Raw genomic sequence first — 19,844 nt, forward strand, 5'->3', positions numbered from 1 at the left:
AGAATGACGAAGATATAGCAGAATGTGAATAAGAAAGAAAAAATGAAATTATCAATCACCATCTGGCCTTCCAATGCTGAAATCAGACGTAATTACTGGAAATTAATCTTATGAGGGAATGATGTAAACATGTGGGTGGTCGCAGGCTTTCCTCTGTACCCTCTCTCCTCCCCCACCACACACAGATCTCTACGGGAAATTCTGAGCATATTTCCTGCTTTCTCTTTGTTCTAACTCCTGGGTAGTTCTGTGCCATCTGAGGTTTTCAGGTGAAGACCTGAGGAAGCCAAAATGGGGAATTTGCATTGAAAAGGGCAAAGGTTTACTTGTCTAAGAAGGAAGAAAAAAAAAAGAATCGAGTCAAAAGTGGAGCATGTGAATGGGAGGCTGGTGAGAGAAGACAGGAGAAGAGACGCCCCCCAAGGCTGACTGTCGAGTCAGCTGCATGGGGAATTAAGCCTTAAGGGTGCAAAGAAATTTGATGGAGTGTCCAGAGTGGGACATATAGTGAAGAGAACAGAGACTTAAGAAGTATGGCTGGGGATGAAAGGTTTTGAATGTTCTTTAAAGTTCTATAAAACATACTAGTAAAAATTTGAATTACTTTCCATTCCTTTTGTTTGGTGAACTGTGTTTCTTCGCAACACAAGACTGGGACATGAGGAGCCCTTGATTTATTGAGGTGACAGTAGTATGACTTTTACAGCAGGTGTCCTGAATGCTGCATTTATGGGAGGACTTTAGGCTGCTTATAAATTCCATAATTGTATGCAATTTTGTGTTTATATGTACTTGTATATTTTGAAATAATGAGAATTTTCATGTTCATAGCTTTTATCAGATTCATAAACATTTCATGATCCTTTTTCTTAAAAAATATGAAAGGACTACCATTTGAGGGAGAGAAGGTACAGTCTCAGGGCAAAAGACCAAATGAAGAAATGTAACTATAGAAGATAACTGATTTCTAATTCTACAGCAAAAGCTGAATGTGCTAGTCCAAATCTATTATTTTGGCCACAGATACCAATGCATTCATTTGTCACCTCCCTTTCCTCTTTCCTATCCCTCTAAATTCCCCTCCTGTTCTCCTTTGTATTTGAAAATACATTTAGTGATTTTTGAAAAATAATCCATAGATGTGCAAATAAAGTGAAGAAAAGGGCCACTGACAGGGAAAATTAAACTCTCAAGCAAATGAGACATATCCTATAGTTTGAGAAAACATCATGATAGACCCTGAAACAAAAGAAAGCACAGCAAATAGTAGCAGTGAGAGTATTACAGTTATCAAACTGATTACATGTCCCCTGTCAAGGTACCTGGGATGGCAGTTTCAGTTATTACTCTTCTGCTCAAAGGATTAACATATCATACTTGTTACAGAAACCTTAATTCAATGTATCACAGCAGGGGCATCAAGCTATATTAACTGGATAAACATTTAAATTATGGAGGGCAAATAGCTGCAAAAGGGAGGAACCGAGAACCACAGAAAATCTGCCATTGCTTTGCTGTTTGTTTGTACCACCTACTCAAATGTTTCATTCAAACCCCAAATGGGAGGCACAGAGCAGCTTCTAAGTCTTTCAGACACACCTCTTCATCTGCTTCTTTCCTCCTGTAGGAGCAGGACCCACAAGAATGCACCGTTATTTTACCCACGGCAAAAAATTCAATTTAATGTCTTAGGAGAGGCCTTGGGCAAACAGCAGCCTCTAGGGTTCTATGGGCAGAGTACTAGCCATGTCACAGGCATTTGTTACATGCTTATTGAATAAATGAGTAGCCAAATGAACAAATGGAATATCTTTCACCTTCCTGCTGCCAATGTGGTGCGTGACATTGGAGGCACCCCTGGGAATGAGAGAGCAACATAGGGAACAAGAAACTGCCTCTCCCACACAACACTCCCTTACTTTTTGCAGACAGCAGGCACTTCCTTTGCATGGCTTGAGCCTTAAAGGACTGCTGCTCTCCCCAGAGGTTTTTTGAAGGGAGCAGGAGATTCTGCCTCATAAAGAATAATGGGGAGAGTATCCTAGATTATCCAGGTGAACCCAATGCAATTGCAAGAGTCCTTAAGGAACAAGTGAGGGAGGAGGACAGGTCAGAGTGATGTAATATGAAAACGACTTGACCCACTGTTGCTGGCTCTGAAGGTGGTGGAAGGGACCACAAGCCAAGGAATGTGGGCAGCTTTGTAAAAGGCAAGAACATGGATTCTCTCCTAGAACCGACACAGAAAGAAGCACAGCCTTGCTGTCACCTTGATTTTAGTGAGACCCATCTTGAACTCCAGAATTGTAAGCTAATAAATTTATGTTGTTTTAAGCTACTGAACTTGTGGTAATAAGAAACAGGGTCAGTGAAGAGGAAACAGAGGGCCAGTGAAAAGGGGTGAAGGACTCAAGAGGCAGGTGGACTGGTTTTGTGATAACTAGCCAACGGACCTTGGGGAATTTATTTTGTGTTTTCTAGGCTTTGTTTTCCCAGTGGGGTAGTGGGTCAGAACCAACCTCTAAGGCCACTTTTGATAGTAAGTGAAATCACACCTTAGAATGGCCCAGGTCCCGGCCTGCGGCACTGTGGATGCTCATCACTGTTCTCTCCCACTCTCTCCTTCCCACCCTTCACAGTCACTGGGTGCCAGGACGCAGGGCAGGGTTCTCAAAAAAAAAAAAAGGAAAATGAATGTAGATAAAATGAGGGTTTGAAGGTCACAGAGAGAGAAGAAATGAAGGGGCAGAGCGTAAAAAAATAGAAGACAATTTGGGTGGAGCAGGACAGGGGAGGCGGAAAAGGAAGGGAACACAGGGTGGGACCCAGGCTGGAAAAAATATGGGTGGAATTTCCCCTGCAAGGGGACGGTACTGCTAATCAGAAATGAGAAAAACGTCAAAATCAGTAGTTTGTTCCTCTTTTTTTTGCCTTTGTTTCTACACCATCCTTCCCTTCCGTTTAAGCACCATATTAGACCATATTCCTACACAAACATTTATGAGTTATCAAAGGGAGCTCGTGTGTTATGGATGGCAAGGGAAGAGGGGTGCACATATTTATGTCACATTTCAAAGGTTAAGTTGGACCTTTTGAAAACATTGAAGAAATATTCTCTTGGGAATAATAATTGAAAGCTAACAGTAAAATGCTATTAAGTCTCTGAACCTGTCATTACTTCTTTTTCTAAGGTGATGTGAGAGACTATCTCTATCTATCTGTCATCTGTCATCTATCTATCATCGCACAATGTAGGTAAGATCTCTACCATCAATGACAACCCTATATTCTGTAGAATGCTGCTCAGGGCACCACGAGAAGAATATGAATAGTGGAAAATGCAAACTTCTAAGCTTGAATGACAACTTATTCCCTTTCAGGCTTTGCAGCCAATGTAGATTTCATGACTACAGAGCTGTAAATGTACTGCAATAACTTCAGTAGAGAACATCCAAACTGTAATAAAAGCATTTCTAGGGTTTGGATGTACTTTGTGTTCAAACATTTTTTATTAAATCTTGTGATATTGTATAACTTTGAATAGACCATTTTTGTGGTAAGGTCCAATCTATTTCTACAACACATTAAATTTTAAGAAATAAGTAGATTTTAACCCATATTTTCAGTTTATTAATAAATTATTTAAAGGAAGTCACAGGAAGAAACTAATAAATCATTCTTTCTTTAAAGGAATATTTATCAATTGCAAAGCAACTTGCTGTGTAATATATCTAGCTTCAAATTATATCAGATTATTTCTCTGACTTCTTTTTCAAGTCAACCTAAAATTGAATTAAAAATCACTTAAAGACATTAACTGTTGAGATTTTTCAAAGCTTTTAAAAGGAAAAGGTAGTCTTCTAAAGTGACCATGACATGTTTAAGTAAATATTTTTCCCAAAGGTTCACTGTATAGTTTAACTTGAGAAGATGTGGGTAAACACATAGACCTGCAGCAATTTTAGGAAGTCATTTACAATCTCCCATTTCCTTTCGTTTTGGAAAGCCCTTTAAAATATACAAAATCTGCTGCGATGTCTCACAACACCACTCTTTCTAAAGTCTTCACAGCTTAGATAACCAATAGTGCTGATAAATCAGTTCATCCATGAGTTCAGAAATCTAAGGAACAAATAGACGACTTGCTGTGTCTTTCCCCCTCCTGCCCTTTGCTCCACTGTCCCTAAATAACTTCACAATGGAGTTTGTAGATCAAAAGGCTTTTTCTAGGAACACTCAACAAACCTCTACTGAAATATGCACAGACTTTCAGAAAAGTCAACATCTACTTAGTGTTCAAGAGCTTTCAGTTTGAACTAGTCCTGAGGTCAGCAGGTTTATCTACCCCTGAAAGCCAGCCTAACTAGCTGATCTATGCACGTATTCATCTTTCTCCCGCAAAGAGCTCTGCTGGCAGCAGTCAAAACCAAAGTGGGAACTTAATAAAAATGAAAACTGTGGTAGCAAAATACACTTACGAGGTTAATTTGATGTATTGCAAAAATTTGGGAGGTTATAGTGGTTTCTATATAACCACAGTACTGATTTAGAAAAACCCCAGGGAAACAGCTGCATTTTGATATATAACTTGCTTTGCTTGCATAGGAAACCCTAGATTTTCAGGGTGTGTGTCTTGAGATGCTAAAATCTGAACATTAGATTGGGGAAAAATTGTATGCATCTCTTATTGAGCAGTAACGGGATAATAAAAGCTGTAGTTTACGCTTACACGTTACGCAAAGGGTGAGAAAAAGTCAAGTCAGTCTGCTGACCTGTTGGGGAAATTGTGCTCATACTACTGAGTTCAGTGATTACCTGTGAATGTTTCCACTTCTGGCATTTGGTAGCAACCGGCTGAGGCAAACCTGGTAAGACGTTTTCCAGCTGCTGGAAGATTAACTCCTGTACATCCTCCATGCTGTGTTCCAAGTATGTAACTCCAAAGGGGACAGTAGTGTGAATGGCAAGCGAGGGCCCGATTTCTGATGACACTAGTGCAAGAGGAACATAGATACACATCTTAAAGTGATAACGTGGAAAGGGTATCTCAGCACTTCAATCCAGATTTAAGAATTGATTACAATAACCAGACAATACATGGAGGGAAACCAGATTCTAACCTTGGAAGCATAACACTAGGCTATTTCTGAAATTCAAAATCACGCTTCTCTGAAGAGGAGGAGAAATTCATGATGTATTTTAAAGAATAAATGTTTGGGTCTTGCTAAAGAATGGGAAGGGGAAGGAAGGGCACCTAATACGTATTGCCTTGGGTATAAGTAAATGTATTGCTATGTTCATCCTTTCTCATCTGCTAAATTATAAACTCTTTGGAGCAGGAGCCGTTTCTTATACAGAGCCTATGCTCTCCTTAAAGTCTAAGAACAAAGTAGGTGTTCAAAAAATACTTATTCATTTTTTGTTAAATGGATTACAAAGTGTGTTGTTGAAATTATTAAATGCTAGAAAAAATACCTTTAGCACTTTTTTAAAAAAGCAAGCTTCTCTCTAAAAACAGGCTTGACCTTATAATATTCTCCTTTATCTTTTAAGTAGCATTAAAAATAAAAGTGTGCCTCATTTATAACATGGAGCTACTTTCCACTTTTGCTTGCCATTGAATTTTTTTGGCTATATTTCACAATTACAAATAATGAGTGTCTGCTTCGTATCTTTCACTCTTTCGTAGAGTATCGGAAAATCAAATAAAGTTCGAAGTTGAAAGCAAAGGGACTGAGGCATTTAGAAAATACAGACTTGGAAGGAATGTTAACAAGAGTTTGCTGCTATTCTTATTTGTTTAAATCTCATGCCGAGGAGAAAGCTGAGGGGAAATAATAATAAACCCGAAATGCATGAAATAATATGAAAGTTGGTGCTCCCTACTGCCGAGAGAATATTAAAGCTTGTCAAGCCTGATTCTGAAAATTCTTTAATTTGGGATTCTAAAGGCAATGATCTATGTGAGGCAGGTTTGTACAATTTTACACAGAGAGTTGAGCAGCATAAGCCACTTGTTATGTGCCCACTTAACTTCTTTACACTTCAAGGTTTTTTGGGTTTTGTATTGTTTTATGTAAAATCAGAATGTGGGGTCTCTGGTGTGGATTAAACACATAATGCACGTGAAGTGCTCAGCAGTTTCTGGCACAGAGTAGGTGCTTCATAAATGTAAGCTATGGGAACAGAAACAATAAATCAGATACATAACCAGGGGAAAGTTCCTAAGGTGTTGCCCAAATGGTAAGTGTGAATTACTTTTTGTAAAAGCGCTTCATTTTTCCATTGCTTTCTACTCAGAGGATCCTGGATGATACATTTTACGCAGAAACACGAGGAAGAAGCATCCCAAAATGCTATAAGCATTTTAAAATAAAGTGAATGCTTCCAAACATTTTCACATGTATGAGGTGGGAGACTGGACTCCAGAATATGAGCGGTGAATGCAATGGTAAGGGGATCGGCCACTGTTTTCACCTCACAGTGGCTGGAATTGCTTAAAAGAGGAGAGAGAGGGACCATCTCTTTGGATGCTCAAGGTTTAACCTATCAGGTAGACTGCACAGGTACCACACAGAGGGCTGGGCCAAGCAGTGCAAAACCTCAAATTCTTTCACCGCATTTGCCGCAGGGAGTTATTTATGGTATCAGATAATAAATCCAGGGGGGCTTGTTCACAGCAAGGGGGTGTCAATGCCGCCACTCTTCCGCGAGGTACCAAATCTTCCCAGAGACAGCGAAAGCTGCTGGGTCAGCATTCTGCAGCGAGGGAGTCGGGGTTCTGAGTTGACTTATCTGTGGCAGGCTTCAGAGGGAAATGAATGCTAGCTGCGTGCTGAAAAACCAGAGGTTGCACTGACCCAGCCATTTGTTCTAGGGGGAGCTCATAAAATTACCAAGGGCGGCGATGGTGCGTCGCCAGGTTTCTCTCATTTACATTAGCCATCCACTCCAAGGAGACCAATAAAAAAGGAAATTTAAGACCCAAAATGAAGCAGCCCTTGCATAACAATGAGAGAACAACCTGGCTACTTGTTTTTATTGGAATCAGACACAATTTTTTTGAGAATTTAGATTAAAAATTGAAGAGCTGCAACCTAAAACAGTAAGTTTTAAGGGGAAGCTCCTCCATTCCCCATATTAAAGGGTATTTTTAGAAGTAAAAGTTAAAAAACACAAATAGCCAACCAGAGTTTAAACGTGACCAAGGTTTGGAAATAGAGCATTAAAAAAAGCCACAAATATGTTAATAGGATTCAGAGCGTAAATTCAGCATAATCATTATTCCTTGGTCACTGAGAAGGTAACGATGTTATCTTTTTCTTTATTCAGTTTAACAAGCATAGCACTTTGCTTCTGGCATTTTAAATGTACAGTTCATAGTAAGTTGACAACTATTTCTGTATGTTGGGAGATCAATGGCTTTAGCCAGTAGGTATTTGGAACCTTGCATTCTTTTTTTAAAAAATATATCTTTATTGATTTCAGAAGAAGAAGAGAGAGGGAGAGAGAGGGAGAGGAAGAGAGAGAGAGAGAGAGAGAGAGAAGTCAGTGATAAGAAAGAGTCATTGATCAGCTGCTTCCTGCAGGCCCCCGGCTGGAGATCAAACCCGCCACCTGGGCATTTGCCGTGACCGGGAATCGAACCTCTATCCCCTGGATCCTAGGTCGATGCTGAGCCATGCCCGGCTGGCTGGACCTTTGCATTCTTAATATCTCTGTGGTCTTAGACAATTTAATCTCTCTGGCTTTGTTTCTTCCATGAATTAAAAGGGAGTATTACAATTTATCTTATAAGCCTGTCATGAGGATTAAATAGGTTAGGACACATAAAAGCGTTTCTTCAAATATAAAGTGCTACACAAACGTAAGGCATTCATAGTATTTTAGAAAGGGACAAGAGCACTGACTCTCTCAAAGTGTTAAGATTGATTATTCTATCAACACCCCAGGAACAGTGGCAAACTATTCCTGGGGTGTTGGCACAAAAGTTTTTTTGTCTTTGTATTTTTTTAAAAATCATGGTAAAATATACATAAACATAAAATTTGCCATTTTAACTTATTTTTAAGTTTACAGTTTTCTGGCATCAAGAACATTCACATTGTCCAGCAACCATCACCACCATCCATATCTAGAACTTTATTTTCCAAACTGATACCCTGTGCCCATTAAACTCTAACCCCTCACTCTCCCCTCCTCCTTAGTGCCTGCCAACCACCATTCTATTTCTGTCTCCATGAATTTGACTATTCTAGATACCTTATGTAAGTGGAATCATACAATATTTGTCCTTTGGTTATGAATATCTTTCACTTAAAAATGCTTTAACCTTAAAGTTTATTTTCTGCTTCCTCTTTGTTCCACTTTTTCAAAATTTCTTTGCTTGTTTTTAAAATGTTGCCTTCTTTTTTATTAAACTACTTTTACCCCTTATTTCATTCTTCCCCTTTTACTAGTTTGGAAGTTATACAGTTAACTCTGTTTTTAGGGATTACCCATAAATTTAATCGTGCATATTAAAGTCAAAGGTTACTATCTTTATTCTTGTCCTACATAAGAAACTTAAATTATTTTAACTTGGATTTTATATGCTTTTGTTGTTCAGGATTTGCTTCTTTAGTTTTTTGTGTGTTTATATTTATCCAAAGCTTCCTTTGTAGATTTCACATCTTCGCTCCAGGGTCATTTTCCTTTTCCCAAAGTACTTCTTTTGAAGTTCTTTAATGGGGTTCTGCTGAAGGTCAACTCTCTCAGTTTTGTTTTTCTAAAAATGTCTTTTTTAATCCTTATTTTTGAAAGACAGATCCTTGGTATGTAAGAATAAACTGAAAATACTCTCTCTCAGCACTTTAAAGAAATTATTTCATTGCAGGCTAGCTTTTAGTGACGCTGTTGAGAAGTTAACTCAATTCGATTGCAGGTCTTTTGCAGGTAACTTTTCTTTTATATCTGGATATTTCTATTGTTTTCTCTTTGCCTTTGGTGTTCTGCAGTTTTACTTCGATATCTTGATGTTTGAGTTTCTTTTTGTTTACCTTCTTTGACTTCATTGGGTTTTCTGAATCTGAAGACTCATTTTGTCATTAATTTTGGAAATTGTTCAGCCATTAGTTCTCCCCATTCTCTCTATTCTGTCTTCATGGAGCTCTAATTAGAGAAACGACAGGTATTCTCATTCTGTAGTCATATATCTTGATCTCTTTTTAATATTTTCCATTTCTGTCTCTCTCTGCTAGATTCTGTGTAATTTCTTCTGCTTTATCTTTCAGCTCACCACTCTCCCTACATCTGTGTAAATATTCTGATGTTTAATTTGTCCTTTGAATTTCAAATTTAATTCTTTTATTCTCCATTTATAAAAGTTCTACTTTTCAAATCTGCAAGATCAATTTTGATACTCTCTTTTTCCCTAGTCATACTGTCAGTACTCTCTTTTATGTCTTTAAACGTCATCAATATATTATATTGTGTGTTTGGTTGTTCCAAAGTCTGCAGTCTTCATGAGTTTGATTCTGCTTTCTGTTTTTGGGTGGCTGCTGCTCATGTTGGTATGCTGCCTTGTGTGTTTTGTGATTTTTTTTCTCTATTGTGAGCCCATGTTCCTACTGTGAGCCTAAGTTCCTAGGAACTTTATCTGAGAAATTCTTTGATAGTTTAAAGCGTGTTCCTTTGGAGATTTACTTTCATTTCTGCCAGATGCCTTGGGGCAATACTGCCCATGACTACTTTAACTAGGTTTTTAGAATATACTGGCAGAATAAATTCTGGCACCAGATCTGCCTGTGGGTGAATATGTGGTTTGGCATCTCAGGGGATACATTTTATTTCTTTTTGTTTTTTCCACTCCACCCAAAGACAGGCCAGCATCCCCATTTTCTTCCTCTGCCAGGTAGGATGTATCACATACAGAGTCATAAAAACGTACATGTCTATGCTAATAAACTTAAATCTTAGAGAAACAGGGTAATTTTTCTTGGAAAAGAAAAGTTTTTAAAATTAATGCAACATAAAAGACATCAGTATTAACCAAAATACATAAAATAAATAGGAAAAAAAGCCAATAAATTTTTTTAAAAGTTTTCAGGACCTGGTTGCTGCACTTGTGATTTGTGTAAAATTGTCAAGCTAATATAATGTTGACTGCAGATACACACGTCACATTACACATATCAACACACCAAACTACAGATCATTCTTCTTTTAAATAATAGGTACGGTTTTTCATATTAACAGGTACAATTAAGAAACACAAGGTAATATCAATATATATTTAAAAGGCATCTATTAATATTTAATATCAATTCATGGAAAATAAAGATACAATATGAAAAAAGGTGACTTTCTCAAAGTCAGATAATCTTTCTTAAGCTGATGGTTTATATCATACTTTACAGTTAAATAATACAGGTTTTCACAGTAAAATCAGCATAAACCAAGAATGCTTCACAATACCAATGGTGTTTAGTATTGCTGTGCTCAATGCATTAAGATAAAACATATAAACAGTTTACAATTACTAGGAAGAAGGAAAATCATATGATTGAAAACAACAGTGGATCAGAAAAAAATCCATCAAATTAGTTTAAAATTTTTGATATTAAATTGATTTTCCTATATACTAGCAATAACTGGTAAGAAAAAAAAATATTAATTCTTCAAGAGTTTTTTGGAATTAGAATAAATGATTCTAAAGGAAAATTAAAGGCAAAGACAATATTTAAATGTCAGTAAGACAAGACTTGCTTTGACATGTATTTCAATGATTATTAAAGCAGCCTGGTATTGGTTGACAATAATAGTCAATGAATCAAGATAGATACCTCTGGAAAAAAATCCTAAAATATACTAAGTTTTCAATATAGGAAAACAAACTTAAAGTAATGGAGGAAATCAATTTTTTACGTTGTCCTACAAAATTGGATATATAGAAAAAATTAACTTAGATATTCCCCTCCGTCTTCTGACCAAATTGGCGCCATTTCTGATTTCTTACTTCTGTAACCATATGAGAAATGTACATCCTTAGGTCACACAACAAGTTCAAACTCACTGGACACTCTTATTCACATGCAAATACCTCAGAGAACTTTTCTACCTGATAAACTTTAATTTGTGCAGTATCTATCAAGGGACAGAAATTGGGTTATGAAGTAGGCTAGAAGTTGGGTCTTTCAAAAGACCAGCTCTAGGTTTCATCTCTGACAAGGTAGTAGGGGACTAGGGAAAAGAAAGAGTGGCTAACACTATAGCTGCAGGGCAAGAGCATCAAGGAATGGGTGAAATGCTTCTTTAAATGCAGATTCATTCAAATGAGCATGTGGGGGTTTAGTGCAGTGTTTGGTACCATAAGAAACTTGACTGAGGCTTACATTTAGTGGGGTGGTTGACATACAGGCAAAAACAATTAGAGAGCCATTATTTGCTAACCGGTATGGCACTGACAGTGCGTGCAAATGAAGTTTAGGAAACAAATTCCTTTGAAGAGAGGAACCGGACAAGGAGTTGACAGCCACAGTTTGGGGGTGGATACGGTCAGCTCTCCTTCCTCCCTCTCCTTGGCAGTAGAAATTGGTGGTAAGTTTCCCTCTCCCTACTCCATGTGGAACTGGCTCAACTATCCTTGCCCTCTAGCCATGAAAGCTCTTATTACAATTTAGCTCTTTTATATGGCTCCAGGGCCCAGCAGCAAAGGCAAGAGAGAGTAGGCCAATCACATCGGTATCTCCAACAAAAAAATGTAACTCATCCTCTATGAAAGAAGAGGAGGTGCAAGGGAAGGAAGAAGAGTGGCGAAGGGGGAAAGGAGACTGAGGTGGAAAGAAAGGTATGTGCTTCTGATGTCTCTCTCCCCTTTGCAGGGCCAACCCAAACAAGCACGTAGCACTCTGCCACTTGGCATTCCACATCGCTGGCAGCGTGTCTGCTGTTCTGTATGTCTGCTGCTGGCCCAGAATCAGGAACCAGGCCTCACTATTCAGAGGGACCACCTGCAGGTTTTATTTGCTTTTTAATAATCTCAGACCTATTTCTTATGAATAGGTTACAGAGGCCAACATTCATCTACAAGAGCCCTACTCATGTCATGGGCAGTGTCATTACTTCCAACTTTATCTGCAGCAGTGACTTTTGTAGTAAGTATTTATATTCATTCAACACAGTTTTAAGGTTTTAACTGAAGAGTAAGGTTCTGGAAGTATAAACTTCTGAAATGACAGCATGGGCCAGGCACAGAGAAAAATGGTTTTACTCATACTTTTCCCCTTTACTTATTTCATTTTTCTCCTGTCATATTTGAGGAGAAATAGTTGTTTTATTTTCTTCCTTCTTATTTCCCTGGAGGTAGGGGACTGTTTTCATTGACAACAGCAATTGCTTTAAATAGCCAACGAAAATTATTGAAGAGGTTTGAATGAACACTCTCATTTGGGAGACATGAGATAACAGTATCCAGAGAACTGACAGGAGATGGTAATTGGCCTATAAAAGATCCAGAAAGAGAAATGAATGGAGAAATTGCATTCTTCTCAGCAACTAGATACCCAAACTCCCTGACAAGTCCCTGCTTTCCCTTTTAAAGGTAAAATATCTATTAAAAAGGAGGAAATGATAGGGCTAAAATGGTGCTCTTTTAAAAGACAGGAAATATAACTCAAGTGCAAAAGTGTCTTTTTTTCTCTTCCTGTTGAAGGTAGTACCTAACTCTTCCCAGGAAACTGATATACCATCTAAGAGTGACAGGAAAACCTGCGGTGCAATTTTCCCTTTAAGAAACAAGATATGCTTGGAGGTGGAACAGGGTATAGGGGGGATAAACGGTGATAGGAAAAAAAGAAATAAAATAAAGAAAAATAAAAATAAAAAGTTTGCCCCAAAAGAACACCAAAAACCAAGATATGCTTTATTTAGTATGAATGAATCAGATCCCTTTCTCCATCCTGATTGCACAGCCAGTTTTGGAGGGACATCAGTTGAGCTTTGGATGTCGAGTCAGAAATTCTGTCTCCCCACTCCCTGGCTGTATAACTTTAGGCCACTGATAATATTTCTGCGATTCCTTGGTCAGTGTTGCCCACAGGATGACCCATGCCATATTAAGTTATTAGGCAAAACAACAATAAAATTCTTCGGGGAAATATATTTTTTAAATGTTTGTTTTAAACAAAATGATCTAGGACTTGTCAGAGTTCCTAGTGTGACTATGTAATACAGTGTGATTCTTTAAAGGAAAGATGGTATGAAATTATTTTTGGTATTTTAAAACTACTTTTATTTAAATTACAAAGTTATTTTTTTAAAAGGTTACACCAACACTGTGAAAGGGTATAAAGTGAAAAATAAATAAAAGGATTGCAAAATTCCTTCAGATATAGCTAAATGGTGTTCCAAAATTCCACTCGCCCCAATAGCATACAGGAGCTCTTGTTTCTCCCATACTCTTACCAACGCTGGGTAACTTCTGCGAATCTGCTAGTTAAATGTATCTTATTCTTAGTTTTCAGCTAGTTACGTATGAGTGAGTTATTTTCCCATACAAACCCAGTTTGTATGTTCTTTTCCAGTAATCTGCCTTTTTGTTGTCCTTCTGGTAACCATAGTGCCAACCTCAGGATTACTGTGCAGATTAAATGCATGTAAAGTGAGAAGTTTAGACTTTGGCGCACAGTAAGTGCTCATCAAGTGGTATTTGGCAAACCTACCTATCAAGGCTGACTCACTCCATTTCAGAGGATTAGTTCCTGAGGTTTTATTGTGCCATCGCTCTTACCTTCCATTTCCTTGACGGGAAATCTAAATCCCAGAAAACGGTGTGTTCTGGGAGAAAATGCATCCTGGAATCAGTATTTTTCACATTGTATTTTAATTGTCAGTTTCCTTGTCTGTCTTCCCTCTGGACTGAAAGCTACTTGAACGTACTTGTTTTACATTTCTAACATCTACTTCAGGGCCTGGCACATGGTAAGCAATCAGTATCTGTTGAATCCGTGGATGAAAAGATGAAGGAATGAAGCAACAGCTACTGACCTCCTTTAAGGTGGATGAGCACTCAGCTCTTCCACAGCGTCACCCTTCTCCTCACCCACCACCCACCCAACCAACAGCTCAACAATTCTCGGTAAAGTCATTAACCAGTGTTTGCATGATAATAATCTATAGTAACGCTTCTGAGGGACCAAAGAGTCCTTTGCAACCATACACTCTGTCTTGTTCAACCTTTCATTTTTCCCAGAGTTGATAATGACCCCATCTTTTCATTTATTTGATTCTAATGTACCTCTAACACTAACATATTTTTTCCAAAATGCTCCAACATCTCTATCATCTACATATTGATAACTTTTTGCATACACTCAAACATATCAGCTCCATTTCTCTCCGCCCCCTCCCCCAGACCCTCCTCCCAGAGGGCTCCATGTGGTCTGTCTGCACCGAGGGCAGGGTAAGTAGAGCACACGTCCTGTTTACTGAGTAAACGGGATGGGGCCAGCTCTACCGGACAGAACAACAGCGCATTTAGAACCTGACAGCTTTGAATGCTCAACAAATGAACAATTACAGCTGTGGTTCTGTATGTGAATCTAAGAAATGTTTCCAATCATTGAGTTGGAAATACCAGCTTTAAGAAACACGAACATATCTATTAGCTTCTCTTATTCTTTTGGTCTTTGACTTGCTTATTCTAGGCCTGCGGTTACTAACATAGCTGTGGATGTATGCATTTGCCATTTTAAATAAAGGCCAGGAAAGGAAGTTTTAAAGCTGACACACATGTATGTTTGTAATCCTTGTTATCCTAGGCTACATATGTTTGGATTTCTTATGTTTAACAAGACATAGAGACATCCTCTAAACAATTCTGTATAAGCTTACCATTCCGATAGACATTTAGTTAAATGTAAACAAGTGTGTAAAACCCCACACGATGAATTGAAAATAAAATGAGAATCCCCCTAAAGTTCATACTTCCAGTTTCAGAAGATGTTTCCCCATAGCTCCAGTATAAGTAAATGTATACAAATTCAGGAAATAATCTTCCAGTAAGATTATTTGGAAAATAATGGAAACAATGGAAAATTGTTCACAGAAAAGTATGTTCTTTCTGAATTCTCCAGCCAGCTGAGAAAGTAAATAACATGTAGCAGTAATGCAATATACTTGAGTAATAAACAACACTTTGCCTGTTTCTGCAATACCTGTGAATGCTGGATACTAGAGGCTTTGAGATTGGATCAAGAGAGTGGGAACAAGGGTTTGGTTGGGCTACTGGGGAGAATTTTCTACTGATTAGGGGGGCATCTCCAACTCCTTGGAGTGGAGTAGATCTAAGAATCAAGTTGTTGAGTCAAATCTTAAAGCAGACAAGATTTCATAATAGACAGGGTGATCAGAGGAAAAGACTGACATTAGGGGTAGGAAACAACAGGTAAGGCTGGAACTGGGGAATGGGCAGGAAGTACTCCTAGTTCTAGGGAGAAAAAATACACATAGCCTACACAAATTCATGTTAATATATTTTTTTACTGGATTGGCTTTGGGTCTTGAAGCAGCTCAAACTGGTTCCTGAGTGGTAAAAAGGTTTTCTGCCTGATAATCCACTTAACAGATCCAAGCAACCCAGTACCTTGTGGAGAAAAGGTATGGTTTAGTAGAGTTAAATACTGTCCTGCAGGCTAGTTATGAGGATCACGTGAGGGAATGTCTGTGGGGGACATCACCTGCTCAGCATTCACTGGCTCTTTCGTGGCAACAGTACCCAAATTTTGTTCTAGGGGATCACCCCTCCCTTACTTTCAGCCCCGATAAAGGTGGCCTAGGAGCAAAACTGATCAGTTAATCCATTCCTACTGGTCACAGTGATCAGTTCAGCAATGGGTTCGTAACTCAAGCCAGGCCATCTGGTCAATGAGATTCAATTCTAAGAGTAGTGTTAAACTTTGGGGGAAATGAGCTCTTTTTTTTTTTTTTGTAACTTTGCACTGAAATGCTTGGTACTACCTGGTGTCACCATAAATACATCCAATTCAGCAGAAGACAGAGTCAAGAAATAGACAGAAGCTAAGTCTTCATGATGTTGACTGAATCAATCCAGACATGCCTGAAGCTTTACTCCTGGACTTTTCAGGTACAATAACAATAAATTCCCTTTCCCAAGGCCTGGGGAGGAGGTGGGAGCAGGGTGGAGGGGGTCAATGGAGGGGGGAGGGGAACATCTGTAATACTTTCAACAATATAGATTTTTTTTTTTAAAGTTCCCTTTCCTTACTTAAGCTGAGTTGGGTTTGATGCCACTTGCAACCTAACTTGTCCTAAATGTGTGAGGTATCTAGTACTGTGTCTGGCATATGTATGCTTAGTCCTACAACTACTAGTATTAGTTTCCTTTCTTTTCTCTTTTCCTCCCACCTGCCCTTAATCTTAATTTATATCTCTAGTATATAAAGATTAGATTTTGCTGGTTTTTTTAAATGGGCATTTTGCTCTATGTCACATTAAGTCTTTGTAGAAAAGTGTCTGTGGGAGAGAAGAGAGTAAGATACTAGTGATTACTACGAAGTGAAATATTACCATAAATTAGATAAACTAAAATTGAAGGAAGGCTTTGTAAAGTTGGTAAAATATATAATCTAGAGTATACCAATCTTTGGGGTTTATAGCACCTTCATATGGCCGATTTTAATATTATAAAATATATTTGAAATATTTTTTGCTTTCTCTGGGAGAGATAGTTCATGCTCACCAAATATTCTATGTGCTCCCTGACAATTCCCAGTTGACTTGGAAATTAAGCTGAAGCCATGTAACTCATTTTGGTCAGTGGACTATGAGGGGAAAGGAAGCGTCTCACATCTAATCCAAGGCTGAGAAGCTGCAACAGAGACAGTAGGTATGGTTCACGAAGACTAAAGTATTCACTGCCTTATGACCTTGTACTTGGTTGCTCAGGACCTTGTAGGTCACGATAAGGATCTGAGGTTTAATTCTATGTGCAAAGGGAAGGCATTAAAGGACTTTGAGTGGGTGGCATGAAGAGATGTCTGTTTTAAGAAGGCCTTCCTGGCTGTGCGGAGAATGAACTGAAAAGAGGCAAGTGTGGGAGGCCAGTTAAAATAAGATGGGGCCTTGGTTGTGACAGTGGTGGTGAAGAGAGGTGAGTTCATTATCTATTTTGGAAGCAAGACCAGTGCAATTTGGTTACAGACTGGATATTGGGTTGAAGGAGACAAAGAAACAAAGGATGATTCTTGATTTTCGGTTTAAGGACATAGGAGATTGGTGGCTCTGTTTTGGGAAACAGAGAAGACTGGAGGAGGAACATGCTCTGAGTTTCAAAGGCAGGTAATCAAGAGCCGGTGCTGCACATGTTAAGTTTGATTATAACATAAATAATTGTTAAAAAAAATAAAACAACTCTGACAAGCATATTGTAAATTCTACTTGCTGTCCAAGACTGGATTAATTTTTCCTCTATGTCCCTTGCATTAATCCCTTTAAAAAATCCCATAGGTTCTGCTCATTTGAAGAAAGGGGCGACGTTTAGTGGGGCTGCATATATTTTGGGATCTGTTTGGGAGAAGTTTTTCTTTTTGGCTAAGACCTCCCAAGTGTTATGAAAACATCTATTTATCCTGAGACACAAGGAGATTTTCAGCCTGTTGCAGCTTTTATTGGCACTGCCAAAAGGAAAAACGGAAAAGTTTCAATAGTCCTTTAATTGGGCCCTACCCAGGTCCCTAGAGCAGGGGATTTGTCCTAACTCGCACTTGGTGTTCCAGCCCTCACTGGAGTTCTTCCACAGTGTGTGTGAAAGCCCTGGTTTTCTATGATGACAGTCCGCTAAAATGCTCCCCTTTCCCAATACTCCCCAGCAGAAGCAGCTGTCCCTTATTATACATCGTTATTTCGGCCTACTCAGCACAGTGCCCTGTGTGAAGCTGTGTGTGCTAAGTGGTATTATGATTGGACTGTTTTCCCGAGCTGGGCACGGTTTCCCCTTGAGCCAGCATACTGCTTTGCCTCTAAGGGTATCACTTTATCACCGTTGTTGCGTAACTGGGCTCGGCTTTAGCTTTGTAAGTGTTCGAAAGGATTCCGTGAATGGATGAAACCTATCTCGGGGCTGGAGGATTTGATCTAAGGCTTTGCTCTTGTTCTTTTGGTTTATTAAAGAGAAGTTTTTGCCTTGACATTATAAAATGTTGAATTGGAGAGACTGAGACTGATCAGATAGTGAAGTTCTTATTTATGATTATGCCAAAATACTTCTGGCCCTTTCTGTAGAGGAAACTTATTGGTTCACTGTGCCCGTTATCTTCTCTGCTAATAAGACCAGGGAAATCATTCTTCCGTTACATTTTGACAGGAAAAAAACCCCAAGATTGAGTCTGAGCAATTTAGTGAAAATTCTTAAATCAAAGGGACCATAATCTTTATAATATTGTAGCTACTCCTAAGACGCTGTTATTATGAGTACAGATAGTGGAATAGGGAACAAAAAGGCATTTTACTTTTAATTTAAAAAGTGGATTAGGTTCAACTGAGCTAAAGTTTCTGAAATACATTTTCTGACTCTATTAAATAATATAAGGGTATATAACATCAACAACAAAAAAGAATTCACTAGGTATATTATATAGTAGAAAACTAATTCAGTGAGGAAAACTATATTTTAAATTCATGGATGATTCATTCTTATAAACATAGATTGGAATATTTTATACTGAAGAATTCCCCTAGTTCCACATATCAGTTATAAATATTAATGGAATTACGACAGATTCTTTTCAGATTCTAATGTTTAATATTCATTCCTATTATGCAGGGAATTCAGTGTCCTGTACAGTACATGTGGATTCTTCTCATTATCTACATGAGCACATATATGAAGTCTGTAGGGGCGATGATCATTAAAAACAACAGGGCCCCTGTATAATCTTAGGGGGCATATCAAAGCCTTCTCAACTCACTTAATAACAAGAAAGTCACTGGTAATAAACCAAAGGGCTCTCTAAGCTAAATGGACTCAATAATGTCACATCTGGGCAAAATGATGGATCGGTGATTCTGGACAGAGTTAAAAATGCTAGCTGATATAAAGTATTTATGAAACATGATGAAGCTATTTCCTGTGGTGAGATTCTGCAGCCAGACTTCAAAATCTGCTCTTGAATTAGTCTCAGCCCGTTGATTTGGTGATGACTTATTTCACAGTGTCTAACTGTTCTCCAATAGGCTGTAGTGTAAGTTTTGGAGAGTTATTCTTATTCAAAAAGTGATCTGAGATTACATAAAGAAAGAATGGCATCTAACCTAATGTCTTCTAGCTTAACACCTTATTCAGGTAATGAGATATTGTTTCACTACCCATATATGTGTTATTATTTTTCACAAAAGATAATATAACTAAACTTGCAATATTGATACTTTTGTTTTCTCTCTTTCTCAAAATGAAAGAGTTTATATAATTGATAGACTGAAACCATAGACTATTTATATGTGACGAATATATAGATAGCATTCACTGTGTGCCTACTATGTGCCAAGCAAGGTACTAGAAGTTTTGGATATACTATCTCATTCGATCATTATAACATTTCTGGGAGACTTTATTAACCTTATACTTACAGTACAGATAAGTGAAGCTCAGTGAGATTAAGAAATTTAATCATGGTCACAGAGCTATTAAGTTGAATTACATGAAAATGCTGGAATTCAACCATTTTTAATTCACAAAGACAGCAATACAATATGGTTCAATCTAATTCTAAGTGTTGAGTTATAATTTGAAATTAGGTATGTGTTATTGCTAAATAATACTGGTTATTTTTTTACCATCCACGATAAAC

General features: G+C 38.1%; 1 protein-coding gene across 4 annotated transcripts in view; it reads right to left on the minus strand.

Annotated features, from left to right (window-relative positions):
* Positions 1 to 19,844, minus strand: part of RNLS (renalase, FAD dependent amine oxidase) — a 211,248-nt gene that overhangs the window by 20,770 nt on the left and 170,634 nt on the right. For all 4 annotated transcript variants that reach the window (XM_081158613.1, XM_081158612.1, XM_081158615.1 and 1 more), the window contains one exon: positions 4,816 to 4,991. In XM_081158613.1, coding sequence (XP_081014739.1) covers positions 4,816 to 4,991 — 176 coding nt within the window. The remainder of the gene's footprint in view (positions 1 to 4,815; positions 4,992 to 19,844) is intronic.

Source organism: Miniopterus schreibersii, assembly GCF_964146895.1.
Source record: "Miniopterus schreibersii genome assembly, chromosome: 14".
Taxonomy (NCBI): domain Eukaryota; kingdom Metazoa; phylum Chordata; class Mammalia; order Chiroptera; family Miniopteridae; genus Miniopterus; species Miniopterus schreibersii.